Source organism: Centruroides vittatus, unplaced genomic scaffold (assembly GCF_030686945.1).
Source record: "Centruroides vittatus isolate TY-2023 unplaced genomic scaffold, ASM3068694v2 contig_957, whole genome shotgun sequence".
Lineage (NCBI taxonomy): Eukaryota > Metazoa > Arthropoda > Arachnida > Scorpiones > Buthidae > Centruroides > Centruroides vittatus.
In genome coordinates, this window is record NW_027122636.1 from 280,889 (window position 1) to 302,677 (window position 21,789).

Genomic DNA, 21,789 nt, shown 5'->3' on the forward strand with positions numbered 1-21,789 from the left:
AAAATATATAAATTAGATATAAACATATACAACATACCTATACCAGTATACTTGAAATTAATATAATTTTCTGATATTTTCATCCAGTTATAACAGTGGCGTAGCAAATATACCCCATCCCTTCACTACAGTGGAGTGCTTATGTTAGGACTTTAGTCCATCCATCAGATTTTCGTGCACGTGTGCAATGACTTTACTTTTGTTACCTAAGTGTTATGTTCTGTTCAATCCATTTATTGCACATGTCCACGCACATGCACAATGACTTCACCTGTTAAAACTCTTTACAGACTTGTATTTCTTCTTAGAATCGAAATAAGTCAATTGAAGTCTTTGTATAAATGATAACATTTCTTCACATTCAATTCTTTTATGTCATATATTGAGTTATAACTGAATTATTGTAAATTAAAGACAAAAACTTACTCCGGCAGCTATTTTTAATTTTACCTAATGCTTTCGACTATCTGTGTAGCCGTCGTCAGGATCGATAGAATTCTTTAAAGTTTAAACATTAGTTTAGAATGTAATATTTAAATGTTTGCATCTAAAAACCACATCCCTTACCGTATATTCAGTGAAAGATTCTGTCTGAACTACTACTTAATTCCAAGAATTTATAAAATTTATTTTAAACAAAATTAATATTTGATTTGCTTTCGTGGAGCGTGCTATCAGATTGGCTTGATCAATGTTGTTTTTATCTTAAGTTGTGTGTATCTGCTGTTTTAAGTTTACCGAAATGGTTATTGCTTGGGGTCTGGGAATAAATCATCGCTGCCTATTGTTATCCAAAATGTTGACCAATCCTGTCGCGACACGAGTCAGCAATGACGTTTTACCGTGTTATACGAGTCTCTTTTAGCGTGTTATACGAATGCAATCGCAATTTTTTCACCGTGTTATATGAGCAAAAGGAATAACATTATTTAATAGTATGAATAATTTTATTCATTTCTAATAATCATCATCAAAGAGATAAAACACCACTTATTGGACTGGAATGATATAGTAAATATTTCACTCCAAAGCCTTAAATTATTTTCCAGTAACAGATAATTTGAAAATTTTCTCGACCAATGCTTTCAATCTTCAATTGGAAATCATCTTCGGGTCTCGAGTCTATATTCAATGATGGAATGCTTAAATTGAACAATGATTTTTTGAAAAATTTTAAATAATTTTTAAATGAGAGATTCTTGGGATATATAAAATAGAAAAAAGTAACAATAAACATACAAAATTACAAAGTATACAATTAAAATTGACATTTAAAGACTATAACAAAACCGAGAACTTTTCATTACGTTGTCCCTACATCACGTGTTGCGTCGTATTCGGTCACGTGGTTGTATAAGAGTTGCCATGCATACTACGATTGCATAAATTTTGAAAAGGAAAAAACTGTTTCAAATTATCTGTTACTAGAAAAGAATTTAAGTCTTTAGAGTGAAATATTTAATCGTCGTCAAGTTTATCTTAATGAATATATTTGAGTGCATCTGTGTTTATTTTTCATTACATACAACCAATTTTTGAAGCAGTAAATGTAATAAGCAGATTTTAGAATTAATGAAGGCATTTTCAGAGTAATATGTTTTAAAATATAAAATCTGTTATATTTTATAAATGTTCACTTCACATTATCTTTCTATTCTCTCAAAAACCTTGTTTTTATCCTTTTTTTCTTTAAATTAAACTTTCTGCATTATTAATAGTGAGGTTGAGGCGGAAGTTTTAAACGCGAAAAAACGTGTACGTCGGACGTTCAACGCCACTTTCCCGTAAGCCTAGAAGTTTGACAATGGCGTTTGGAAAGTCAGCGGAATCATGCTCGACATTCCAAATGCCATTGTCAAACTTCTAGGCTTACGGGAAAGCGGCGCCGAACGTCCTACGTACACATTTTTGCGTTTAAAACTTCGGCCTCGACCTCGCCAGTATCTTTATCAAAAATTAATTACGAGAATCATTTTGCAATAACTGCTTCTAATGTAGTAAATAAATATACTTTTGATAAATTACATCATAAAATGCATTTTAAGAGACCATTACAGTTTTTTACGGAGTGGAAAAGTTGAAATTTATTTGCAACAACATTAAACCGAGATCAATCACATTTATTCATTTGTTTAGTAACTATGAATCTTTAAATTACACTAAATTATGCAACCAGACATTCCAGCAACACGAGTTCGGGTACATTTTTCAATGAATGAAATAATTTTGTTTTGTATTTTCAGTTAAAAGTTTTATATATTAAATAATAACAAATGTCAGCTTATTATGCTGTAATAAATTACAAATACAAAAACATTAAAGACAGTGTTTTAAGATGCATTCTTTTATCTTTTCATTTTGCTTTATATTATGCAAAAACTTGTTCAGCTAAAATCAAAATTATAAAACCAATTTGTATAATAAATCATACAGAACAAACTGTATAAAAATGTAACCTGAATCAACAACAACCTTTATCCAGCAATAAAATTTTATAAGTAAAACTTGAAGTCACTTAATAACTCATCTTCTGGTTAAATGCATTATGGAATAAACCTCATGTGTCTGTTTTATAAGATGTAAGTGTTAACTTATAATTAACCAAAAATTCTTAAAAGTCTAACAAGTTAAGGACAAAAATTAACTAATTTCACTGAGATCCTGGAGGTATACAAAGCCAACAAAAAGGAAGTGCATCAATACAAGAGATCTATTTCCGACAGATGGAAATTCTCATCAAAATAGTTTTGCATACACTATTCATAGTATTCTTATAACACGCTAAAAGAGGCTCGTATAACACGGTAAAAGAGTGAGACAGATTGTCACGGTTGACTCGTGTCTCGACGGGATTGGTCGAATCTGGACCAATAGCGGACATTGCACAAACTGTCAAGTTTAAACGAGCAGCGTACCTACTAAAAAACATTTATTATTCGACGGCCATAAAAATTATATTTCTATTAATGATGTCTCTAAAGTTCGGCGAATTTTTTGCAGAAAGAATAACCTATCGGGAAACGCGCCCGCCGTTCGACGAGCCGCTCCGCGACAAAAACATGCTTAAGCGATGGCGTCTTCGAACGGTGCGCACTCGGTAAGTATTTCTACAATTTTTTGTTTATAGCATAGTTTATATGGATTACTCCCAAAAAATTATACGTGTTTTGGAAATGTTCGAATCAAATTAGTCTAGAATCGATTAATTTTACAGAAGAAAACCTTTTAAACTGCCATACCCCTAAACTGCACAAGTGCCGGGCTGTGAACGGCTCACGTATATGTAAAATCAAAGTGACTCGTACGACACAGAATTCACATAATATGGAACGTATCTACCGTGTTATAGGGGAGGTCTACTGTATTACATTTTGTTCTTACATCCATTATTTTTATTTATTTTTAAATTATTATGAGTTTTAACTAAGAATAATTGTTTAATTACAAATTAATGCTTATTTTAAAATCCAATGGAGTGCCCACACATGAGGTTTATTTCATAATGCATACGAACCTGAATACAAATTGCTAAGTGACTCAAAAATTTATGTTAGTTATAAATTTTTATTACTGAATAAAGTAAAGGTGGTTGATGTTCTTTTTTTCCACTTTATATACATTATTATTAATGTGGAAAGTCTTTAGTAAAAGCTACCACATTAATGATTAAAGAGCTATCGGATAATGATTTACTGACTACTCTTTTCATTTACCTTTAACTCATTTGAATAAATTTTTATTTATTAAATGTCTGCCTTTTAATATGTATTTTTTTTTCATAAATTGTATTAAGCAATGTTAATTCATTACATTTACAAAGCATGTTTTTGACACTATATACACTCTATTATTCACCGCTTTTTTTGTACGTATTACAGCAGAATGGGTATTAATGAATTTAATTTTTAATCTATTAAATAATCTTTTGTTCATCAAACCGACATTAATTTTATGAACTTGCACATTTGTTTTTTGATATTTAACTTTGTGAGTGACACGCCCTTTTCTATTCATTATAGATACTAGATCTTTATCACTAGCTAGTCTTGTCGCTAATCTAGTCAAGGTGAACTTATATTTAAACAATAGAAATTTTTCCGTCATTCTAGATTTATAATAATATCCAGATTTACATATTTATGTCAAATGTAAATATGTAATTTGTTTTTGTTCTATTGACCACATTCTATTCACAGAAATTAGAGAACATAAGACAAACTTTAATAAAACATGGCTTCCAAAATTTATTGAGGAAAATTAGAACCCATTTAATTTAAAAACAGAGGAAAATAGTACAAGATGGTATAAATATCAATTTAAATTTTTGGTTAATGTTACCCTTGGTGCCAAGATGGCGGCTCGTCTCTGATTTTAGAAAGGAAACAGTGGGACGCACGTTCTAACCTCACCTAACCTATTCTAATAATTTGGTTGCTAATAATTATGGTAATTTATTAGAGGTTAGGTTAGGTTAGAACGTGCGTCCCACTGTTTCCTTTCTAAAATCAGAGACGAGCCGCCATCTTGGCACCAAGGGGTAACATTAACCAAATAAAATTCTTAACTTTATCAGAAACCCTCAAATTTAATTTTCAAACACAAAGCATATATATATAATTGAATTTATTAAAAATTCAATCAATTCAGTCTTTGTCTTAGGCCTTATTAAAAGGCCAATTCAAGAATTTTATCTGTTGCAGGAAACTGGAACGTATTGATTAAAAAAATATTATCGCAAATGATTAAACACTAAAGAACAATTAAAGTTTCTGTTAAACGCATAAGTACGAAGACACTAAAATCAAATATTGTTTTAATTAAAATTTTCATTTTATTATTATATTCAAGCTTTGTGCAATTGGCAACAGAAGTTTATTTATTATGCAAAGAAATAAATATAATACATACTATATATGTATATACTTGTATAGTCACAACAAAGTGGTCAATACACACACAAAGGCTTCTATAATTGCAATAAAGTTATACGCACAACAGGATTTTCTAACCAGAATTACATTAAGAACATAAAATTATCCAAAATTGGTGCTTTGTGCTGTAGCCTAAAATAATCGTTACGTATATTTCATCAAAGACAGGAAAGTTTATCGGTCGTAACACACAATCCCTTAACAAAAAATGCATTAAAAGTAAACCTTGTCCCAGTGAGCTAAAAAACGAATATTAGTCAACAATGAGTAAGAGTGTGGCAAACAAGTTATTCGGGTTTCTTTCTGATATTTTGTTGCTTAATTTTCTTTGGACGGTTTCCATTCCGTAATTATCAATACTTAAACTGGAATTATCGTATAACGAATTTAACATTTAATTAATATAAATGCTACGTAATTGAAAAATCGAGCACGCATCAATTACATCTTAATTAATTGATTTGCAATTTGTGCATTCATTTGAAGAGTTGTTTCAATATACACCTATCCATTTCTCGTTTAAACAAACAGAAATTATCCGACGACTGTTAAACTTCAATAACAATAATTATCAATTGCGAATATTGTATGGCTTTTACTTCCTATTAAGACGTAAAGGATCTTTACACAAGCAGAAACTGAAATTTGGTATATAACTATGTAGCACACTCCCATATTCGTACGAATTAATTAAAAGAAAAATTTTTATTTGGTATTATTATTCTTAAAAGGAAGTGGAATAAAAACAAGCAAGAATAATAATTAGTAGTGAGAACTTTTATAGCTTTTATGCAATTTCCTTAACTATGTCGAACCAAATTATATTAATCATAGCCGCCGAAGCATAACTTGTTTCTGATCACCAAAGTACAGTACATACTTGTTAAAATTAAATATTTAGAATAATTAAGATTTTGTCAACAGTCAAATACTACAAATCAACATTTAAGATTCAATACTTGTTACGCGATCTGTTTTCATATGTTTTATTTATAAAAATATTTTCAATTCAATACGTCATAGGTAAAATTAATTTCCTTATTTAATATTAACAGAGAATGAGTCATATATATTTTAAGGATATCCAATTAAATTAATCACGGGAGGATTTAACAATGCGATGTCAATAAACTTCCAACTTATTTTGTCATTGTCTAGCATTCACCTTTGGTGCCAAACGTAATTATACTGTAACTACTAATTTTTTAACACCCTTTCCATTCACTGAACACCGAAAACTTTTGTTACGTACTTTTAAACAACGCAACAATTTGGGACGGGTAAAAAAATGCGAAAAGAATGAGTTTAAAATTCACAAAGAGCATTCGAAACAAACTGTTTTGTTATCCGTCATTTCAAATCTTAATAAAATTCATTTATTTATTATTCTTATATATTTATGCTAACAAGGATAAAAACTAAAGAAAATTTAATTAAAATAACTTTTACATTTTCCTTTTAGATTGCATATTATATCCAAAAGACAAGTATAAATTTGTATTAAATTCATTTATTTACCATCTCGTCATAAAGGTTTAAGCTATGTAAATACTAATTTAATCGCTTCCGTATCCTTCGACTATTTACAATAAAATTTAAATACGGTAAACTCCCGATTATCCGTGTGCAGATTATCCGTGCATAAATTTAATTTTTTTAAAAATGTAACAAAGGTAATGATTTGATTAAATTTTGGAAAAAAAAATGACAATACTGGATGCGATACATGGTGTAACTCAATCTTGGAACAAAATAAAGCCAACAACACTCGTTCGATCGTGGAGGAAAATTCTACCAAATGTAGAAGGTGATTTTTTGGATTCTATCAAGCCCGAGACAAGTGAAACAGTATCTGAAATAAGTGAGCTAAGTGCAAATTTATATGGCTTTGAAAATGTTGATAGAGAAAATATTGAGGAGTGGTTAGAACATGATTCATATGATGGAGGTTATCAAATAACGAGTGACGCAGATATTATTTCCAATCTCATTCAACCAGAAGAGCAAGAGAACGAAGTCGAAAGTAGAGAAGAAGAAATTATCAATCGCATTAGTCACAACACAACCCCGAATTCTGTCGACACTTTGTTGGAGTACGTCGACCAATGGGAATTCGAGTACAATGACATAATAGCTCTTAGAAAAATTTGAACTAATATTAAAAATTCATTAAAAGATTCCTGCAAACAAACCAAAATCACAGATTCTCTTAATAATGAGTATTAAACGTCTTAAAATAATTGTCTGCCTTAGAAATGTATAATATGTTGTATTTTAGAAATAAATTATTATAGTTTGGATTATCCGTGCCACCTCTCCCCACCAGTAGCCCGATAATCGGGAGTTTACTGCAGTTAAAAAATTAAAAAGATCCTGGAAAAATAACTCCAACAAAACATTACAACATTACAAACAGACAAGAACTGGAGTGTGAAAGGCAAACAGAGCGCACCTATTCCACACTCTAGTATTTTTCGACATCATTCAAACTTCCCGGCGCAACGGCATCGACATCCCTCCTCTGTCCCCTTTTGTCTATTCCGAATTCGGTCTGTCGACTCCATAAACGATTGCGATCGACGACTTTTTAGAGGAAACTACAAAAACTAATACTTTACGAATGTGTAGAAATCGTCGATAAATATCAAAAATTCAAATATTACCATCAATCAATTACAAAACAAAACAATTAATTAATACTAATTTTAAAAAGTAAATAAAATTAAGATTTTTATTAAAAATTTCTTCAATGCCAAACAGATCATACGTAACGATGTTTCACATTACTTCTTAAATTGTCAAGAGAGAAAAATTCTACTTTAGGATCAAATACGGTCGAACCAGTCTATCTCAAATCTCACAGGAACAAGAAAAAAAAATTTCAGACAGACAGGTTTCTAGCTATAGAGGCTCCTACATGATAAACAGTGACACGTTTGATTGGAGGTATTTTATTAATACAATAGCAAGTACAGTACATACTTGTGTTAGGTATAAATAAAACATTGTTGACATATCTTACTTAACAGAAATAGTTGTAACGCCAGACTTTGACCAGCAAGACACAAGCTTAACTCTTAGCCTTAGCCCACCAGTGACCGAGAAGATAAAATCTCCAAACACCAGTAGTTGGTCGGTCATGGTTTCGCAGCCAACAAGCCAGCCACGCGGAATTTTCCGGGGTTTCTTCGCATTCGTAACATCTACATAGACACCAGTTTTCCACCGAAAGTCCTCCCAGAAGGCATCTCCTCTCGACAGACACCCGAATGGAAACGGGCAAATCGAAAGATGCCAACGTATCCGACAGAGACCGGACCAAGCCACGCATCGGATCAGAAACTCCGACAAGAACACAAGCGACCGGCAGCACGCCGGAGTCCTCCATCGCCCAGCACCCGAGACGTCGGATCCAAAGACAGAATACGGGATGGAGTCAGCTGCCGCCTTCTGTGCTTGAACCCGTAGGCTTCCCAAGCGAGTGGCAAAGCTAACATTCAAAATTTAAAAAAATGCCGGTGTTTCAATTACGGAACTAAGGCAGAAAGAAGCCCGGGAGACAAGCCGGAAACGAATAATTTATGCCGCTCGGACAAACGGACACCCAAACGTCCGAGGCCAAAAATGCGGGCCGAAGCGTCCGCCCCGGATCAATAAAGCCGTGGGTTTGACCCGACGAAAGGGAGTCTTTGTCAATAAAAGCATTATTCTTTTTAAATAACTTAAACGAAAGAGTAATTCGGTAGTTAATTGGAGTGGATTTACGGTCGGAAGGGCAGACGTTCCCCCGGTAATGGTAACGGGGCGACCGGATGGGTGCACGTGCACCAATCAGCAAATGACAGACGGTCGCGCCGGCCACCGCGCACTCCGCAATGGGAAAATCGGGCGAAGAAGAATATTTGCCGAAAAATCACGATCGGATCGACGGATTGTCGAACGATCAACGGGCGGATCGGAAGGGTTTCTTAGAGTAAACGACGGCGAAGGAGGGCGGAGGGCGTCCATAATGCAGTTTAAATATCGATCGCGGGGGGGAGAGAGAGAGGCGCAGGTAGATTTCCGTTGCTCCTTAACCGGTCGACTCGGCCGTTTTCCAGCCATTTGCCGGAGAATAAAGTCGTAGTTTAGGCGGAAACAACCGCCTCCGACCTGGAAACGGAGCGTAACCGGGTGAAGTCGGGACGGGGGTGGTAGCTCGGCGCAATTTTAAAGAAAGCGGCTCGACCCCTTCTCAAAAAGAACATATGTTAAAAGACGAAAAATTAATGGCCCCACTCACCGAGATGTTGACGCAATCCTCGGAGTTTGGAGGGAATTTAATGATGAATTTGCTTCCAGCTTTTTCTTCGGCATCGTTCAGCGGTCGGAACCGACACACCACTTTGATGTTGCACTCGTTGGGGTTCTCCTGCATTTTGACGACGTTTTAAAAACACCGAGTTCGCTTTGGAAGTGGGGGACTCTTCAACGGTTGAGTTCGAATTTGCGTAGAAATCGAAGGATACGCGGATCAATTGTCACCCTGGCTTCTTCCATAACCGTCCTCGACGGCTCCGCACCGCGTCTTATCCGATTCGGCCTTCGATCTTTTGTCTTTCGGGCTTTCGAAATGCCGCCTACGTTGCCTTTCGCACCTATCCAAGAAATCTCGTCTATCTCCGCTGTACTTCGAATGAAGATCCGAGTCAACCCACGACAGAAGCGGCCATCTTGAATCCCAATGTACGATGGGAATTTTTTCCGCCTGACGTCATGCGCCGTACGGGTGAATTTACCCGTAAAGTCCCTTTTCGGGAAACTTTTCCTCTACCTTAGGGAAAGTTCGGAAAAACGAAAATTTCTAATTTTTCTTCGCTCGTCCGGGATTTATCGATTTTTTCCAATCGAAATTTATTTCTTACGCCGTTGTATTTAAATAAAACGGTACGAAATTTAGTTTAAGTTATCGTTTAAATTAAGTTATCGTTATTTCGAAAACCGTACGAAGAATCGATCCGCTTAATTCCGCAGTTGGCGACGTCGCTAAATGACTGCGGCCGATATTTTTATCTGGGATCTTTTCGGCTTCGAAATCCCTACGTTTAGCGTTTTATCCCTATTTCGTGTGATTCATAAAAATTTTCGTGCCGTTTGATACGGGTGAACGATAAAAATCCCGGAAGGTTTATTTATGTCGATTTTGACTTCGCCTATTACTCATTATTCACGCTTCGAAGTTTACGAACGTGTCGTAACTCGAGTCGCGATCTTTCCAGTTCGAGATTTTTTTTAGTAGAAGAACGACAGTTTGCACATCCGACCCAATGACGCGTAAAAAAAATTATATATATATCAATTTTCGTCGTCTAAATTTACGAAAAGGAGGATTTAAATGCTACGGTACGCGTGTTTACGCCCTCTATTCATAATTGCGACGTCATTAAATTAACGGCAGATTTTTCCCTACGTTCTCCGAAAAGAAAAAGAAAATAATAATAATTTGCAGAATTTTCTTCCATTTCGAGATGGAATTAAAGTCGATTCGGGTCGCGTCGTGATAATTCCTTCGATTTTATAATAATCTAGCGATACTAATTATCTTCTTATAAGCGAAGGGAAATTTCCCTACTTCATGTATTATCGGCCATCCGTAAAAAAAGGATAAGGAAATTTTTGAAAAAGTTAGATATTTTTGATAATTTATAAATAAATAAAGTTCGTAAGTTATTAATAAAATAACCGTTGGAAAATTATACGAGAAAATAAGTCAATTCCCAAATTTTAGTAGGGACCACGTGACCTTAAATCTATGTGACTTCTCTCGCCATCTGGTGACGATTTTGTATTTAAAATTTTTGACACGTGCGTAACAATAAAATATTTGAATCATTACACAAAAGTTGAATGCGCGTACAATAGCTAATAAATTGTTCTTGTGTTTCGGTGTGTATGTAATGAATATAAAGATATAATGATGAATATATATTTAATCGAATCGACTGATTGATTTACAGTAGTAAACGAAATTAAAACGTGTTTTATTGTATAATTTAAAAAGAGTTTTTCATTATCCTATCCACTTTACAGCTTTGGTCGATTGCGTTGTGTCTGAAAACATGGTCGGTCCGAATTATATCGAGCAAAATTATTAATTAAATATGAATAATTTAAATCTTAGTTCTTCTTGTGATTAGAAAAGACACTCTCGTCGTTATCTTATTCGCACTTATTTCTGTTGCCAAAAGTTCAAACAATTCGTGAAGTTTTGTTCCATTTTTAGATTAATATTGCGATTATCCTTATAATTTGACGTTCGGGAATTTATTTTTAGTGTTGCTATTGATTTATTTGAGAGAATTTTCGAAAGAAAGATATTTTTAAAAAATTAAGATCACATTTTATGAGTTTTAAGCGCAATGAGTCGTAACCAGAAAATGGCGCACGACAGACAAAGTGTCGTTACTTTTATATCTTGGACCTTATTAGAAAGCTTTTGTAGAAGCAATGGATGTCGCCGAATCTGCTACTTTTAAAATGAATTGTTTACCGTTCGAATTGGGAATAGCGATCGAAAGAATTCACTATTTAGAACGTAGGAGTATACGTAATAAAAACAGTTTATTCTATTCTAATTTATTTAAAATCCATTTGTTATTAGGAATAACTTGTATTGTTTCTTTTGTTCTCTCTATGACAGCCGAACGGTATTATGAACATTTAAATGTCTTCCTGCAAGATAGATTTTAGAAATTTTTTATAAACAAAATTATAGTTTTGTGTAGCCAGTACTCCCAAATATTTGGGTAGCCTGAATGTCACATATATCGCATCCCGGCAAGAAACAAGTCACCTTTCTTACCGGATGCCCGATTAGTATCAGGAAGGGTCATATGTCGGGTTTGGTTTACACGTAACGTCAATATATTCTTTGGTATGAACTGTTCTAAATCAGTTTATGCCAAACATTAAAAGTCTGACTGGCAAAGAACCTTGTAGTTATAATCACTACCACTAGAGGGTGCGAAGAGGAGACAGAAGAAAAATCAGAAAAGGCGTTTCGAAGCTCCTAAGTGTAAGAAGGAAAGGTGATGGAGCTCTGATTCAAAACCATCCAAGGTTATTTATTCGTTTTCATATTATCTACCAGAAGGTGCTGTAATGGTAGTCTGCTATTTTCGGGCGCAAACCATGTGTTCTATTAGATTAATATGCATTTAAAAAAATAGTTGTTTTCGTTTATTTATGATTTATAAGTATTTAATTTATATGTAAAATTATACGAAATATTTTTGTTTCAATATTTGCTTTGTTTATTACTGGTAAAGTGCCTTTCTCGGTGAATTAATTCGGAACGTGCCGCTTAACGATGGGCAAAAAGTGTTTTGTAGGGTTTTTCAACCGAGATGCCGGGATCCCGAATGTTTATTTTTAACCCGGGAAATCCCGCAAGCCTACCGCTCTGGGGGACCCGGGATCGAATCCGAACGGGTCGAATAATCCCCAGGAATTTTTCGGGGGGTGGTCCGTTCGGATATGTCGGGCCCCGTCCCTCACCACCCGGTCGCCCCATTGTGGGCCTGGCCGAACCCATAATGGGCCTACTAAAAGAGGCCCTCTTAGTGCCCACAGGGCGGAAAGAGTTAAAAAAAAAAAAAAAAAAAAAAAGGGTTTCTCAACCGAGATGCCGGGATCCCGACTGTTTATTTTTAACCCGGGAAATCCCGCAAATTTCTTAAAAGTTCACTTTTTTCTTATTTTGTGTTAAGGTCGAGGAAATTTTACAAATAGAAAGTATAATTAACTCGTAAACTCTCAGAATACATTTGTATTTATTAATTTTAAACCCACTTAGTAGTTTTTTTTTTTTTTTTAAATTCTCGCTCGTTATGGCACGTCACAAATGGTCAATAATCAATACGTAACTTATTTGTGGCAGGACTGTGAAAATTCTGTACTTGTCAGAACCTGTAATATCTGGAATAATTGCACCGATGCTGTCTTAATTTTTAACCACGCCCGGTATCATCAATAACTGCATAATGCCAGGTTGTGCAAATTTGGCAAGGATACAAACGAGTACGAAGTCTGCAAGTATCAAGTTTTTCTTCATAAACCCTATTATTAACTGGTTAATAATAGGGGGATAATTCGGGAAACAGTTCATTTCCCTCCCTCCCAGGACAAGCAAAAGACCGGAAAATGAGAAACCCTAATCACAAGTATGGGTGAAATATTTCCATACTTTTGCGTTCTTGTGACTTTTATAGTTTGCCTTTAATAATTTAACGAAATTAATTATTTATTATTTATGTTATAGGTACTTAAAGATAACGTCAAATGGCTGAATACCCGAAAAACAGTGTTAAAAACAAGCTAGAAGACTTTAGTTCTTCAGACAGCTGATGGTCTACCAGTTATGCTGGATGTCTACTTAGAGCGACGATATTACTGCCCTGTGTGTCTACACACACCGCAGTGGATTTACGATGAACTATGAGAATTTTAAAAACTGGCGGCAAAACTTTAAGCTTAAAATAAAGTGTTATACTTTTCAATTTAATTTTGCATTTCATTTTTAAAATCTAATATTTTCTATTTTTGCACCTTTTCGAAATTTCCACACTACGCCGTATGTAGGGTTAATAACGTTTAACAACGAGTTATGTAACTTTCCCGGCTGTTATGAGATTTTATTTAAAAAAAATAAATAATAACTTTTATATTATTAATCATACTAAATAAATAAAATTGTTTGTGGTGCCATCTGTTATGAGAGTTTGTTATAAAGATTTCAATATTTTTAATTATTATAAAATGGAAAAATACTTAACTTTGAGGGTAGAGGCAAGTTTTCTCTAGGCATTTTCTAAAGATGGCCGGATAGCCTGAGCGGTCAAGGTTGCACCTTACCATTCTGCAGGACCCAGGATTGAAACCAAACGAGCCGAAAAATTCCCGGAAATTTTACGGAGTGATCCTTTCGGATACATCGAGCCCTGTCCTTCACCACCCGGCAGCCTCCACTGTTGGCCTGGCCGAACCCATAATGGGCTTGCTAAAAGAGGGTCTCTTAGGGCGGAAAGAGTAAAAACAAAGACATTTTCTAAAGAAAACTCTGTCAAACATTTTTTATACGCTGCACTTTTTCCTATTTAAAAGAAGCAAAACTTGTTAATAATATGATAATAAAAGTTAATATATGAATAAGTTATATATATTTCTAATTATAGTACAGAAAAATCGTAGAATATAATCATTGTCTTTATACCATCACGTATACAACCGATATTGGCACAAACGATATTGCCTATGGCAAATGCCATAGGCAATATCACTTGTGTTAACAACATAATCGATACAGCAGGACCACGAGATGTAGACGAGCAGGATATTGAGGAGTTACTGCAGGTTTCTAGTGAGAGCCTTACTAACGACAACCTTCGAGAACTGGCAGAAAAAAGGAAACTGAAAAATAGCGATTCTGAAAACGAAGAATCCGAATAATTTCTTACTGTATATTAAAACAAAACTACTACTTAGGAGTGGTTGTTATCCTATGGGTATGAAGGACATTGCCTGGAACCCCCCACCAACGGGGGATCCCAAACCAATTTTTTATAAAAATCGTTACTGTAGTAAGAATATCGAAATTTAAATTTGGGCTATATCTGCAACCTAAATTGCCTGTTTGGTGCAAGCTCGAAATTCAATGGTATAGTGCAATAGTCGTGTTAAAAAATTGGAATGCACTCAGCACTCAGCACTGCTACTTATATAACTATACTTCTATGGGAAAATAGCGCCGTCTGGCGGATTCTGGGCAAACGATGAAAGGAATGCCAACGGGTTTTAGTGCGTTGTGTTATTAGAACTCCCTCAACTTTCCTTCTTTCGCCGCGCTCTTAACAAAGAGAAATCCTCGCCGAAAAATATAAGTATCAGTATTTAGGCTGCAATTTAAAGGAAAAAAAAATGTAGACCTATAAATTCCCGCTGTCGTCCGTCGTCTACTGTATTGTTACAGGAAAAGTGTGATGTACAGGAGCAAGCCACTACTAATTTAAGGTGGAGAGCATTGCAGCCCGGCATTGCCACGATCTAATAATAAACAATCGCTCGTTTTCGTGTTTGTTTTCCTTGTGTGACGCGTCGATGCCTCAATCGCGTATTTGAGTTTTAATAACAATACACGTGGTTTAATAAAGGCATTATTGTCTGTAATGTATTAATAAACTAAACAACATATTAATTATTGTTTGCTGACTTGTATCGAGTGGAAACTATATTAAATCGGCGATATCGAATAGCCGACGTTTACAGTGTGTGGGGCGTGGTTTACTTTTCCGTAACAGAAAACATCTGTAGTAATGTAGACACGAGAACTAATGGAAACAATTAGTAACGAAAGCAGAATTGTTACAATCTTCTCGGAGGAGGGACACTTATTAATTCCTCGCGATTCGAAAGCGTTTTAAAATCCAAAGGGCAGAAGTATGTCACTCATTTTAAAGGTTTAGAAAGACAAAAGGTTAATGTTACCTGTGGTTCCAAAATGGCGGCTCGTCTCCGATTCCAGCAAATAGAAGAAAGGAAACAGTGGAGACGCACGTTCTAACCTAACCTAACCTATTCTAATGATTCTGTTGGTAATAATTATGGTAATTTATTTAGAATAGGTTAGGTTAGGTTAGAACGTGCGTCCCCACCGTTTCCTTTCTTCTATTTGCTGGAATCAGAGACGAGCCGCCATTTTGGAACCATAGGTAACATTAACCAGACAAAATTTTCGACTCATCTTGCTTTCTACTGTACGAAAATGCGTAGAATAATAGGAAGTTTTTAAAGATTTGGGTACCTTCGAGAAGGGGAAGCGACGTCAACCGCGCTTCCTCCGTCAATTGTGTCGTCCGGGTGTCTTCTATCGATTGATAATCCCGTCCAACCTCGTTCCGAACCGTCAGAAATACACGCCGGTCCGGGGAATAAACACGAGGGAATGTTTCTCTCTGTTTTTCTTCCTCGTCGGCGTTATAAATGCGTTAAGTCTTGATAAACGTCTTTGACTGACAACGAAGCGATGGAAAATTGTCCTCTGGAGTGACAGCGCTACTCGATGTTCGAGTCACAAGAGTGAATGGCCCGGTCGTACGCCGACACGTGCAATACACCGGAAACGGTCAAGAATACACTTCCGACCGGGCAAGACGGAAGTTAGTATAATTCCCGTCATCTACGAGAGGAACGGAGGAAAACACAAGTCGAGGTGTATCTGAAGTTAACGAAAAGTATGCCACGCAGAAGAGGCCCCCACTAAGTACTAAAAGTACTAATAAAGTACAATTTTTATACCCCTATCTTGGTATAATAGCGTATAATCAACAAACGTCGACAACAACGTCCTTTGGTATGTGTTCATGGTGGTTTTTAAAATTAAATATTGTTTAAATGGAGAGTTTCTTCATAATCCAGCAACGTTACTCCCTTTATGTTCCTGCTATTATTTAAATTTTATATCCTAGTACAAATAAAAATGATGGGATTTCCTAATGTCCCGTCCGAGTGCCGAGAAAGTCGAGTAAGAACACTTTTCTCCGCCGAGAAGCCGTCAATATTTAAAACTAATAAAAACAATTCGAATTAGAATTTTCTTTGGATTTTATGGAGTAAACCGCCGAAAAGTCGGAATTGGGTCTTGTCATTGTGTAAAAGACGGGAGGAGTGGCGCCGGAATACCTTTGGCTTACACAAACTATTCGGCCATAAAATGTCTCAGAGAGGAACGTCGTTCGAAACTTCCCCCGTTCGAATTTTCTTCCATAAACGACGTTTAATCGCTCGACGAAAGGGTAGAAACTTTTAGGGGAGGGAAAAAACTTCGTTTTAATGACAAATTTACAGAAACTTGGCTAAAAGAAGAGGAAATTTCGCGTAAAACCATTCAAGTAAAGCGCCTAATCGTCGCTCGTCACCGTGTCACGTCAGGTATATTCGTTAATTACACGTAACACCAGCGGCAAAGGAGGGAGAGGAGGAGGAGGAGGACAGATTTATCGCTTAATTCACTTAAAATTCTGTCAATTGCCTGGCAAATTAACATTGCTAACCTTTGCATAAAGGCGCATTTACTACCAAATAAGAAAAGGCTTTAATGAGAAATCTGCCAATGGTTTCTTTCGTAAAATTCGTTACTGTCGGTCTGAATTCACCCCGTTCCTAACAAGCCGCGAGTTCGTACGCTTCGAAATTTCGTCCGAATTTTAAGGTCTTTTTTCTCGGGCACAAACTGGAGTAAAATTTCGATAGTAAATGCCCTTTATCGATAACGCGATTCGTCTTCCCCCGTGTAAATTCTTCTATTTCCGACACGAAATCGTATGTTAAGGAATGCGAACGTGTTTATTGGACTCGAGATATTAAAATATCGATTTGCCGGTTATTCGAGAGACGGTTGCATTTGTTGAGGTTTGCATTCCTTTCCGCGGATATGGTTAAACACGAATTCTCCGTCTCGGTTTCTCCACAGAATTTTAATTTGGCGAAATGCGGGTCGAACCCCCCTCTTCCTTTATACTTAACGTATTGCATATTTTCCGATCGTGAGAGGTAAAGGGAGGAGAGTCGACTCGTCTTTCTTCACTCGCAGGCTATTTCTGGAAAGACATTCTTAATAAAAGAGCTGTTAAAGAGTATAACAACCGGAAAAACTCGTAATGTCTTTTAGAACGATGGAAACTTCACTTCCGGTTCGGTTCCTTCAGGTTTTTTTAACCGGAAACAATCTTTCCGGAGAAGAGGAGGAGGAGGAGGAGGTGCGAGAGATTCTTCTTTCCGCCGCCAGGCGAAGCGCCACTTAGTCCGAGAGCGTAACGTCACCCACCCCAGTCGGCCGCGCCGTCTCATGGCCTCCGTTCGGGAACGATCCTGTCGTCCGGAACGTGCGAAGAACGGTGAGTGACAACTTCCTTTATTCGGTAGAAGAGCGCGCGCTCGGAACACCCTACCTCACTTCCTTCCGCTCCTACCGTGACCTTTGACATCGAAAAACGAGAACCGCTCGTCTTACGTGTTACGGAACTAAACTCGAGTGGGGAGCGAAGAAAGGGGCGATTTTTGGGGAAAGAGATTTCTTCTCCCCTCCTGTGTTGGCGAAATGAGAACGAGATATTTCCAGGTTATTACCCTTCGTTTCTATTATTTTAATTAAAGGCGAGAGTTGGGGAGAAAAGGGTCTCGGGAGAAATTAAGGTTCGTTTTCCTACACGCTGTTGTTTCGCCCTTTCTCCCCGAAGAAACCCGCCTAACTCAAAGTTTTCTTCCGTTTCTACGCGTGCGATCGATTACCTACGTAACACGAAGATTTAAGAGGAGGTCCGAATTGGCGACTCTAAACACCTCTTGCCTCTTCTAGATCTTTTACGCTCCGGAAAGTAGAGTTACGTCGTTAATGTTACGAACACAAAAGCGTATATTTTGATCAGACATAACGTAACGTTTGCAGATTCGGAGCCTTTCTGCCGAGCCGTCTGGGACGGACTTCTATGTTGGCCCTCCACCTCCCCCAACCGAACCGTTTATCTGGCCTGCCCTCAGGAGAAGGGTCTCGATACGTCACGTGAGTATGTTTTCTCTTAATTTCTCGAATACGAGTCGTATCTCCCGCTCTATCGCCAACCGTTACGACGGAATGCGGTGACGATTTCTAACACCTGGCCCATCTGTCACAGCTCTGTGCTTTGTATATAAGATTTTAGAATTCGTGTATCTTAGAACGAAGACGTAGCCGTTGTCTTCACCAAAATCTCCCCCTTAAAAACGCTACCAATCCTCGAATTTGTTTACGAAAACGGTAGTGTTTATCGTGTGTTCTTTCGAAAAGGGCGACGGCAATAATGGAAAAATCTAATTTACCCGAACTCAATATCTCCCTATTTACTCGAAATTCAATGAATTTGGCGCGGGGATGCTTTATTCTCAATTGTTTCTTTCACACTCAATTGCTTTCCAATAAAGCGAGCGTGATCGAACACGCGCCGTGACGTTTCTCTTCCTCCGTTTAATCTCTTTCTTCTGTTGTCGGAGTGAGATTGGAAGTAAAGAGCGGCGGTCCCTCCTTTGTAGAGTTTGCCAGCAGAAGATGCGACGAAGAAGGCAAGTGGGCCGGAAGAGACGGAGACGAAATTTCGGAGGGATGGACCAACTACACTTCCTGTTTTACACCCGAGGTCAAAAGCATTCTGGACAGACTGTATCGAGGATCTTCCGAGGATATTCAAGTAAGTGCCCTTTCTTTTTGCCGCTCTTTCCTCTGAACCACTTGAACTTTTTCCGTAGATTAAACTAAATACGGCCAGGAGCACCAGATCCATAGAAATGGTGGGTTTGAGCCTTTCTCTCACGGCGTTGATAGCCTCTCTCTACGTATTCTTCGCATTCAGGTGAGTGGCGGCGGACATTTTTATCGTCCGAGGAACCAAAACGTCGTAACTTTCTCTTTTTTACCGTCGAAGTTGCCTGAAGAATAAACGCACCAAGCTGCACAGGAACTTGTTTTTGGCCATGTTCCTACAGGTGAGCGTTCGTCTGATCGTATACGTCGATCAGTGGATGGCCAGACGTTCTCTTGACGACCCCGTTTCGGGGGGAAGTCGTTCCGTAGGCATCGAGAATACGGTAAGTGAACCGGAAGTGACTGAGGTAGTTACGTTTCTCGACGTTTTCGTTTCGCCGTAGATGATCCTGTGCGAAGTGTGTTACGCGGTGATGGAGTACGCCCGGACTTGCGTCTTCACTTGGATGTTCCTGGAAGGAGTCCACTTACACACCACCGTGGTGTTAGTCTTCAGGAAAAAGGTGGACTTCCTCGTTTTCCACTTGATCGGATGGGGTGAGTCTGCTTCGTTTTTCAGGTTTTTCTTTCTCGAAAAAGAGGAAGAGACGAAGAACCTCTTTTCCTCCAGGTTTTCCTCTATTCTTGGTGTTGGTGTGGGGAACAACCATGGCCGTCTTCTATCGACGATCCCTGTGAGTAATGATTTTTTCTCCTTTTCCCGAATATCCACTAAGCTCGTCCGAATAAATTTGACACTCTCGCTTAGATGTTGGTGGGGGTATCACTTCAGCGCTTACTTCTGGATTCTGGAAGGACCCAGGATGTTCATCATTATGGTAAGCTTACATCCGGAGTTTGCGGAAAAATCGAAAGACGTGGGGGAAGAGCGAACGTTTTCTGCACTCGTATCAAACGTATTAATATCGGGATATGTTTTGTTCGCAGGTGAATTTGGTGGTGTTATTGAACGTGGTTCGAGTGGTGATGATCAAGGTGCAGAAAAGCGTTTCCAACGAGTTCCAGCAGATCAGGTCTATGCTAATCGGAATTTTTCTCTTCCATCCTGCAACGATAACAGAGTAGTATGCATACACAGAGACGGTTTTGGGGGGTGCGCAGGGTGCAGCTACGTTCACCTCCGGGGTTCTTTCCCTAGTAAAGCCGGGTATTCGTGAGGGATATCGTTTCCTTCCTACACTCCTCTAAAGATTTCTGATCCGCTATTGCGTTTACGGTGTTACCGAGCATCACGCCTCGTTAATTATTCAAATTAGGGTGCCGGGATGCGACCGTTAGCGTCATAATTACTCCGGTGACAATTATCGCATTAAAACGTTATCATCCATTCGAGAGATGAGATTTCGTTTGAACCCGTCACAATTACGTCACCGCTGGAAATTTGAATATAATGCAAGTTCCCCGTCTCTAACATCATCCGGTAACGATAGTCTTCTCCTTGGTTTTTCCGTTTTCCACCTATCATTCCCTCTATAACGTCAAAATACTACAGACATCTATTACGCCGGGGTAGATAAATTCTATTAAGATTCGTTTCGTTCTCGGGTTTCCTCACTTCATTAGAAATCGATCCCTTCGATAACTAGTGTTTGTTTTTTCAGAAAGACAATGCGAGCGGCTCTACTGCTTCTCCCTCTATTGGGAATTACCAACCTGTTGGACATCATTCCCGGTCCCTTGGATAAATCTCCCGTCCAGTTCGCCGTCTGGTCCTACACCACTCACATCTTGTCTTCCTTCCAAGGATTCTTTCTGTCTCTTCTCTACTGCTTCCTCAATCGTGAGGTAAATAACCCACTGATTCTAATACAAAGCATCGCCAAGTTCCGCGGCAATTAAAACCCGAAATGGACTTTATCGAATTACCGAATTATAAATTAACTTCTTAATTAAAATGTAAAATGAGGAATATTCGATTTAAGTTACATTTTAACAGAGTTATTGTTCTGTAATGTCACTACGAATTTAGTTACTGCCACTTCAATCCTTAGCGATAGTTTATATTAGAAATAAGGGGAAAAACCCCCGTAATATATACAGTACACTGTATTTTATTCGTTGATTAAGTTACGATACTAAAAATCGACAGGTGAAACAAGCGATGAAGAAGCATTGGTCATTCATCAAGTTCTCCTACTTCAACGGGATAGAAAGGAAAAGAATCGAAAGTCGTGGCCATTTTAATCTTACTTTCATCTCTCACCTCAACTCCTTTCGAGGTAAAGACCACGATTTTCCTCGTATTCTTCATTTCCGTAAAGGTAACGTAGGTGATTTTAAATCGTTTCTCTTCAGCCAATATAGAAGACACGCCAGTGATAGAAGAGGGGAGGGAAACGGCGACATTGTGACGTATTACTTACGAAACCAGTAGGGAAGAATGGTTTATTTCCATAGAATAAGTACCACAGACATCTCTAACGGATTTAAACCCGTAATAAATATATTTTTTGAAGAAATTCGTATCGACCGCACTCGTCTCTATACGAATATCATGCGCTATAATAAACGTTAACGAACAGGAAGTAA

The 21,789-nt window shown here is 37.3% G+C and overlaps 2 protein-coding genes across 2 annotated transcripts in view; one reads left to right on the forward strand and one right to left on the reverse strand.

Annotated features, from left to right (window-relative positions):
- The window catches only part of LOC136985266 (kinesin heavy chain-like), a 90,640-nt gene extending 80,948 nt beyond the window's left edge, over positions 1–9,692 (reverse strand). Inside the window, exon 1 of the mRNA XM_067282514.1 lies at positions 9,214–9,692. Coding sequence (XP_067138615.1) covers positions 9,214–9,348 — 135 coding nt within the window. The 5' untranslated portion in view covers positions 9,349–9,692. The remainder of the gene's footprint in view (positions 1–9,213) is intronic.
- An 8,094-nt stretch (positions 9,693–17,786) lies between these two features.
- Positions 17,787–21,789, forward strand: LOC136985260 (PDF receptor-like). Its single transcript, XM_067282509.1, has 12 exons — positions 17,787–17,860; positions 18,412–18,525; positions 19,032–19,186; positions 19,245–19,348; positions 19,421–19,583; positions 19,644–19,797; positions 19,871–19,934; positions 20,009–20,078; positions 20,188–20,273; positions 20,862–21,045; positions 21,350–21,479; positions 21,556–21,789. Exons 1-12 carry the CDS (start codon positions 17,812–17,814, stop codon positions 21,609–21,611), a joined length of 1,329 nt encoding a protein of 442 aa, XP_067138610.1. The 5' UTR covers positions 17,787–17,811; the 3' UTR covers positions 21,612–21,789.